Source organism: Macrobrachium rosenbergii, chromosome 18 (assembly GCF_040412425.1).
Source record: "Macrobrachium rosenbergii isolate ZJJX-2024 chromosome 18, ASM4041242v1, whole genome shotgun sequence".
NCBI classification, from domain to species: Eukaryota; Metazoa; Arthropoda; class Malacostraca; order Decapoda; family Palaemonidae; genus Macrobrachium; species Macrobrachium rosenbergii.
This window is the reverse complement of record NC_089758.1, coordinates 257,318-266,246: the sequence shown is the minus strand read 5'-3', so window position 1 is coordinate 266,246 and position 8,929 is coordinate 257,318. Positions and strand designations below refer to the sequence as shown.

Sequence of the window (8,929 nt, the reverse complement as noted above, 5' to 3'; positions counted from 1 at the left end):
GCTCACCCACGGCCGGCGGATGAACTTTCGCCAGTACTAAAGCTGGCGTCAGACGGCCGTCGTGCGTCAGGACTGAGGACGTGGCGTGTAATTGCTCACCGTATGGTATGACATCAGTCTGTGGCTGCACCTGACAGTGGAAGGTCGCCACCATGGCAAGCTCTTGCGCCAGTGATTTCTTGAGTGACTTCATAGAAATTTGTCGAAATGAGCCATGTTTGTGGTTCATTAAATCTAAGGATTATTCAAACAGAGAAGTGAGAAATGCAGGATATGGTAAATTAGTAAATAAACTTCAAGAAATTGATCCTAGTGCTAATAAAGATACTGTCGTTAAGAAAATAAACAACTTGAGGAGCTCATACAATAAAGAGCTTAAAAAAGTGCAAGCATCTAAAAGTTCGGGGAGCGGTTCAGACTCCATTTATACGGCAAAACTCTCATATTTTCATCTGATGCATTTCATCAAAGACCAAAATGTGGAATGTGAACCGTTTCAAACATGAGCCTTAATACACAGGAAATCAATGAAGAGGTATGTATATATAATTGTCATATTTTATTTACAAACAAAAGATAGCGTACAAATATTCGGTTGAATAATTCACACTATTTCTTTATTTAAATATTTGGATAACTCATTACCATTCAGTAGAAAAGCAAACTAAGAATATTATACATTGTCCTGCCATGCAACTTTTCCTTCGTTACTGAAGTAATTCATGAATGTATATCGTACTTTCTTAGCAGCATTGGAGGTATTTCTCATAGTCCCTCTTTGCAAGCCTGCTAGTGATTGCTCTACTTGACTCATATTATCTTCAGCTTGTTCATCAGACTCATCTGGGATAGAATACCTGATACATTTTGCACGTAAAAAATTATGAAGTGCACAACAAGCCAATACTACATTTTTAGTATTTCTTTAATAAATTTATAGCAGTTTGAAAGATACGAAAGCGCGAAACCAAAATTCCAAACACGTTTTCGATAATTCTGCGAGCCCTGCTCAGGCGATAATTAAAGATCCTTCTCTCATATGATAAGTCCTTTTGACTAAAGGGTCTTAAAAAGTCAGTTCTCATAGCAAAAGCTTCATCGCCTATAAACACATAAGGTAATACTTTTTCAGAACCTTCAATTTTATTTTCTTGCGGAAGATTTAAATGTCCTTTGCACAATTTGTCATAAAAAGTGGTCCTGTTTATTACCCCTCCGTCTGAAATTCGTCCATTGATGCCGAAATCACAAAGAATAAATTCATACTTTGCATTGGCAATGCCCATTAGTACCATACTATGGAAACCCTTGTAATTGTAGTAGAATGATCCTGATTCTGGAGGTGGCACAATCTTGACATGTTTGCCATCCACAGCTCCGACACAGTGTGGAAAATTCCAGACTCTCTCAAACTCCTTTGCGATTTCTTCCCACTCATGCTGTCTTGATGGAAACTGAAAAAAATAGTAATAGAGAATTATTTAACATATAAGGTTTACAGATTATGGTAGAATGAACTGGAAGTTATTTAAATAAATACCTATTTTACTTATAGAATTTTAGAACTACTATTTCTTTCTTTCAAAACAGATTTTCCATGTTTAATTTACTAATTATTTTGTTTTTTTTCAGCAATCTCAAGAAGACGATCTTACTGAAGAGAGGGAAACCCAACATGAGGATGATTCATCGCTACTGCCTTCAGGGCATACTACATCAGTCCTACCGGCACCACCAAAAAGGCGCAGATCGGTACAAGGCAAAGCTGATCACGTTTTGGACCTTGTAGCAAAAAGGTTGGAAGCACCTCCAAATTCGGAATATGATGTGTTTGGTATGTATGTGGCTAAAAGGTTACAAAGCTTGCATTTAGCAAACCCGGGGATGTATCCGGTTGTTAAAAAGCTAATAAATGACGCTATCTTCGAGGGTGAAATGGGCACATTGACGCCCTATTCACGAATTGCCCAAAACCAAGCTCCATCTCTATCTAGCACTCCTGTACCTACTCCAAGCCAAAGTTATTACCAAGCTCCATCTCTATCTAGCACTCCTGTACCTACTCCAAGCCCAAGTCATTACCAAGCTCCATCTCTATCTAGCACTCCTGTACCTACTCCAAGCCCAAGTCATTACCAAGCTCCATCTCTATCTAGCACTCCTGTAACTACTCCAAGCCCAAGTCATTACCAAGCTCCATCTCTATCTAGCACTCCAAGTGCGGATTACAATCATGAGACATATGATATTCTCCAAATGTAATGTAGGTACACATGTACATTTATGAACCTTGGATATGCTGGAATAAAGTTTGAAACTTCTTTATTTTTTTCAATTAACCTGGTATGAATGTTTCATACTAAAACGAGAAATTATAGTTATTTGTGCAAAAAAAACTTACCTTCAGATATTTTGGGCCTAAACATTTGTAGATTGCTGCACATGTTTCTGGGATTATTGCACTGAGAGAAGGCTGCGATATAATTGTTGTAAACTTTAGATCGCTATATGTTCTTCCTGTAGCAAGAAATCTCAAAGTGGCTGAAAGACGCTCATGTGGACTAATTGCTTCTCTCATGCAAGTGTCCTTTTTTTCTATTAAAGGTGATACCTGACTTAAGAGTTCCAAATATGTGTCATGATCCATTCGCATGTAGTTAAACCAGTCATCTTTTTCTATTGCTAGTTCCTTCATTAAGTTAACATGAGAGTATTTTTGTCGTTTAAGCAGCCATTGTTTGGACTAAATCTTCCTTTTTCTTGTTTTCACCTTCAAACAGCACGCTAAAGCAATAGCAACGAGATTGTCATCGAGAGAAGACATGTCACTCCTCCACCACAAACAGTGCCACACTGACCCACTTGCCAGGTGGCTGTTCAAATACGTGTAATAACTCGCCGTAGGCCAGAACTTTTCATACGGCGCCGTAGGCCAGGTTGGCCGTAGGAAACCGGATACGTGTAATATAGGCATAACAGTTCGTTCAGTATGCCCCAGGTCCCTCAGTGTGAGGCACCTCTGATGTCTACCAGAGAATTGCTAATGCATCTTCCGGTATATTTTGCATCTTCCAATCTTGGATGGTCTGGGATGCATCTTAGATATTTGTCGAGCTTATTCTTAAAAACATCTATGCTCACTCCTGATATGTTTCTCAGATGAGCTGGTAGCGCATTGAAGAGACGCTGCATTATCGATGCTGGTGCGTGGTGGATTAATGTAATGTGTGCTTTCCTTATTTTTCCTGGTATAGTATTGGGCAACATTAATCTACCTCTGCTTGCTCTTTCTGATATTTTTAGCTCCATGATGTTTTCGGTAATTCCTTCTATCTGTTTCCATGCCTGGATTATCATGTAGCGTTCTCTTCTCCTTTCAAGACTATATAAATTTAAGAATTGTAGTCTTTCCCAGTAGTCAAGGTCCTTAACTTTTTCTATTCTAGCTGTAAAGGACCTTTGTACACTCTCTATTTGTGCAATATCCTTTTGGTAGTGTGGGTACCATATTATATTGCAATATTCAAGTGGACTACGTACGTACATTTTATAAAGCATAATCATGTGTTCAGCTTTTCTTGTTTTGAAGTGCCGGAACAACATTCCCATTTTTGCTTTGCATTTTGCCAATAGTATTGCTATTTGATCATTGCATAACATATTCCTATTCAACATCACACCAAGGTCTTTAACTGCTTCCTTATTTGTGATTGTCTCATTATTAGGTCCTTTATATGCATATAGCATTCCTTCTTTATCACCATAGTTTATTGATTCAAATTTATCAGAGTTAAATACCATCCTATTTACCTCTGCCCATTTATATATTTTGTTTAGGTCTCTTTGTAGCGAGTTCTTATCTTCATCACAAGCAATTTCTCTACTTATTCTTGTGTCATCGGCGAAACTCTCACTACCGAGTCCTTACATTACTGTGTATGTCTGCAATCATAATGGATATTACCATAGCTTCATCCGATTTCTTGTCATTTGCAATCACTATCTGTTTTCTGTTTTGCAAAAATTCTTTTATCCATCTTCCTACTTTGTCCACAATGTTATGTTTTCTAATTTTTTTCGCTAATATATTATGATCTACCTTGTCAAAAGCTTTTGCAAAGTCTAGGTAAACAACATCTGTATCTTTTTCGTTTATCATATTTTTATATATGCTTTCATGGTGGACTAACAGTTGGGTTTGTGTACTTTTTCCGGGTACAAAACCATGTTGTCCTATATTAAACAAACAGTTTTTCATTAAATGTTTCATTATATATTTTTTCATTACCCTTTCATAAACTTTCATAATATGAGATGTCAGACTCACAGGCCTATAATTACTTGCCTCTAGTCTTGATCCACCTTTGAAATCTTGCCTGTATCTATAATTTGTCTTAATAATATTGGTAGCGGCTTTGCGATTGAATGAACCACTTTCTTTAACAAAATGGCAGGTATGCCGTCTGGTCCTGCTGCTGATCCATTTTTAATCTCATTAATAGCCTGCACAATATCGGCTTCAGTAATATCTATGTCCGATAAATATTCACTATTTTCATCTCTTATTTCTGTATCATTATCTTCATTATCAATTCTAGGTGTAAATTCACTCCTATATCTTTCTGCTAATATGTTACATATTTCCTTTTTTTCATTCGTTAATTGCCCTTTAATTCTTAGAGGACCTATTTCTATTCTTATTTTATTCATATGAGTAAAAAATTTTGGGGTTTTGCTTGATATTTTTAGGTCTTTTCTTCTAAGTCCCGTTTTTCATTTTCTTTTGATTGTATAATCTTTTGTCCTCCATTTTCTATCTTACTTTTTAGTTTCATCACTTTCCATGCATTCTTTTCTTTTGCAAGACCTTTTTCCACTTTCTGATTTTCTGGAACAAGATCCTTCTGTCTCCTGGTAAGCATGACTGATGTTTACTTTTCTTCTTTGGTATATATTTTTCCACTATTTCCTCTAATATTTTATATAATACATCTGTATTTTCCTGTATACTATCATTTACGAATATGTTTTCCCAGTCTTTGTTTAGTTCTTCATTTATTTCTGACCATTTTATATTCTTACTATAGAAATTGTATTTTCCATATCCTTCCCATTTTTTCGTCTCATGCTTTATCTCTGTTTTCATGTGCTTTGGAACGGACTGCTAATTCTATGACAGTATGGTCTGAAATACTCGTATTATACACTATTATTTCTTTAACATAGTTCACCTCGTTCACAAATACTAGGTCTAAAATATTATCCTTTCTTGTTGGCAGGTGATTTATTTGCTGAATGTTATGTTCTAGTAGCATATCTAATAGCTTTTCAAATTGTCTCTTATTTTCTGCGCTACTATTACTCTCTTTTTATATGTATAAATACAACCACAGTCTCCTATTCTTTCTTTCCATTCTACAAAGGAAAGTTAAAGTCTCCGGATAGGAGTATAGTCCAGTCTTTGTGATTTCTACATATATCATCCAATTTGTCCATTATTATGTCAAACTCTTTAGTATTAGGGGGTCTGTATATTACAATGTTCACTAATTTTTCAGATTCAAATTCTACCGCTATTAATTCACATTCTGTGTTACTATATTTCTCACAGATTTTTCCTTGATTGGCGTCTCTCCCATATATCGCGGTTCCCCCTTGATTCCTATTTTTTTCTATCTGATCTATAAGTTTGGAAACCCTTTATCTGATCATCATTACCAGTCTCTTGGGAATACCAGGTTTCACTTATATTCATTATTTCTATTTTTTCATTTTGGGTTAGTTCTTCTAAGAACTCTATCTTTCTTTTGAGTTACTCAAAACTAAACCCTGCGCATTCATCACTGTGATGGTTTGCGTGTTATCTCCATTAGCTAATATGGCCAATAATAAGGATTTTCCAGTGTCTCTTTCCTGTTCTGATATGTTGTTCTTTTCTTCGTTTCCAGAAATTCGTACATTAAAAAATCCAACTTTTCCATTATATTTGATCTTCCATCTTCATATTTATTCATTTTGTGCATATACCTGCATTTATTTCCATAACTGCACCATCCCCTACATCATAGATACATTGCTTGTTCCTTGCACTATATCTACAGTAGGTGCTGATGCCTCATATCATGGTGCTGACATTTCGTAACGTGTTGTTGGCTTGCTTTTTGCCTTCATCACATGTTCTTTGTTCCTTTCTTTATTTGTTTCGTTTTTACCTTGATTTTTTTATATGTATTTGATTTTGATTTTTATTCTTCATGGCTGAAGGATGCATATACCTACATTTTTTTATTAAGCCTACGTCCATTTCCTTCTCTCCAGTTTTTACATATTTTTGGATGTAGATCGCTGCATTCCTCCTCATAGCCGTCTAGATATGCACATTTGCCATAGATCTCGTAATTGTGACATATCTTGGGATGTTTGTAAAAAAAAAGTATCTTTTTACAGACCACTGAGCTGAAACCTGCAATTAGACTTATTTTTTGGCTAAGAACCAATTGGTTACTTAGCAACTGTGGGACCTCATACTGGAATCGAACCACATTATAGCGAGAAATGAATTTCTATAACCAGAAATAAATTCCTCTAACTTTCATCAGCCGGCCGGGAATTTGGCCCATTTTTTTCTTTCACCGAACCTGCAATTCCCTCTTTTCAAAAGGGTGCATACTGTGTCTTTCTTATCAGTATGAAGATCCGGGTACAACCTCTTTGGGATTTTATTTTGATTTATCATGTCATAATTTATTTCTTCATATGTATGTTGCTGTATTGCCTCATATGTAGAATCTATGAGTTTCTCTGCATCCATACTCTTATCCTGTTCTTTGTTTTCATTAATTTTTCTATCTCTCTTCAGTCTTATTTTCTTCTTTTTTCCATTTTCCTCTTCTTCATCTTCTTCCTCCACAATCTGTACATTAAGTCTTGATTTAATAACCTTGTCTATCCATACTAGACATGTTGAGCAAAATATTTTTGTGTCCTTATTTTTATTTTGCTGTACTTCTGCACATGAGGATGAGTAGGTATGTGTGGCAAGCATAGCATTTCCTAATCAGGTTTTGTGGATTTACAATGCTATACCACACACTACATAGTTTACATGCTTTAGGCATTCGTTTTCCTATTGCATCAGTCAATATATTCACTATATTCACCTTATTCATTTTCTTTGTTGGAATGCGTTGATTGATGTAGATTTTCTTTATAAGTGTTTTGATAACTTGAACTTTCTTTGGTATTCCTTCAATTATTTTCATTATATTTCTGCAGACTTGCTCCAGTTTGAAGGATCATATCCTTTCAATATGTCTGTAAATGTTTTTGCATCTTTTTGGCTGGAGTTGTTGTTAATCTCAACAATAAGCAAGCCTAGTTCCTTGCCTGCCAAGTCATCTTATTGTATATCACTTAGGCACGCAAGATTTCTTCAGCAGTTGCCACTGTTGTTAGACACTTCCACGATTATCAGTTTTTAATAATTCACTCGAAAAAACAACTTAGTCGACACTTTATCATGCTATTCTGACATTAATCTACTCGTCGACAGTTCACGAACACTTCTAGCTATAGGTCATTCGCTAATTGTATGTTATACGCGTGAAATCGGGTTGATTATTCAGACTGAGAACGAATACGTCTCACTGAGAGAATGTCACATCAGAGAGAGAGAGAGAGAGAGAGAGAGAGAGAGAGAGAGAGAGAGAGAGAGAGAGAGAGAGAGAGAGAGAAATGTCCTCGGGGAAACGGTCTTGAGCGATCTTTCATTGCTGAGTGTCTGTCCAAGTCAGGGTGCTACTCCCAAACTGTTACCCTAGGCTTGAATCCTGGTATGGTCGTAAGGAGCCGAGCAGGTAACGGCCAGTAATGGTTACTTTGCCAGTCAGTGCTGGCAGTAATGCCCATGAATACCCAGTGCCCAAAAGCTGGGGTAAATTAGCCTCAGGATTTTATGAATATTAATATTTTGTAACTTTTTCCACTTTATCAAGCAGCTTTATTATTATTATTATTTTTACTCAGTTACTTATAAATCTTGAAAATGTTCAAGTGTTGTCTGTAATATAATGTTTCTTTTATTTAACAGACTCTGTGACTTATCAAAAATATAGAACACATTCAAGGATTTCACAGCCACAGAGATTAGGCTACTTAGTCTTTACAGCTTCTTGTGTCTGTGCTCAACAGATCGTATCATATTTTATATATGTGTTAATCATTAAGCTGTCTGTTAAACAGACTGATTTGTAAGCCTTTCCATTTTCTGTATCGGTTTTATGTAATAAGAAGTCTGTGAAGTCTTTGAATAAATATTCCTTGATCTCTCTTTCTCTCTCTCTCTCTCACTTTTGCTCTTTTCTGATATCTCTCTCTCTCTCTCTGTCTCTACTCGTTATTCTTCTTCTTCTTATGAAGAAAAGATAAAACTCGGCTAATATAAGATTATGGAGTGTGCGAGAGAAATGATAATAGTTGTATATTGGAGTCTTAATGGTGTATATTATGCAGTATAATGATTTTAGTTATATATTGTAATATAATAATGATTCCAATTATACAACAAATTGCTATAGTTATATTACAGGATCTTTTGTATCATTGTACAAAAAATACATTAAAATTGAGTAATATTTATAATGAAAATACAATACATACAGTAATTGTAATTTATAATGTATATAACATTAAGTGAATAATATTTATAATGAAAATACAATATATTGTATATTTATACTGTATATTGATGCCTTGTACGTTTAAGAAGACTACAACCAATAAAACCATATTATTACAAAAATGCTTTTTTTTTCCCAATGAACAAATCAATACAATCAAATCATTATGTATAAAAGCAATTTACACTTTATTTTATTTTATTTTATTTTTTATAGTAAGCCTATGTGGTATTCATATAAATAGAAGGTCT

At 35.1% G+C, this 8,929-nt stretch overlaps 1 protein-coding gene across 1 annotated transcript; it reads right to left on the bottom strand.

The window, feature by feature from the left end:
• Window positions 1–530: 530 nt before the first annotated feature.
• Window positions 531–2,998, bottom strand: LOC136848005 (putative nuclease HARBI1). The gene is made up of 2 exons (XM_067120016.1): window positions 2,402–2,998; window positions 531–1,454 (listed from the first exon to the last, which is right to left on the bottom strand). The coding sequence occupies exons 1-2, from the start codon at window positions 2,693–2,695 to the stop codon at window positions 915–917; spliced, it is 834 nt and encodes a 277-aa protein (XP_066976117.1). The 5' UTR covers window positions 2,696–2,998; the 3' UTR covers window positions 531–914.
• Between the last annotated feature and the right edge of the window lie 5,931 nt (window positions 2,999–8,929).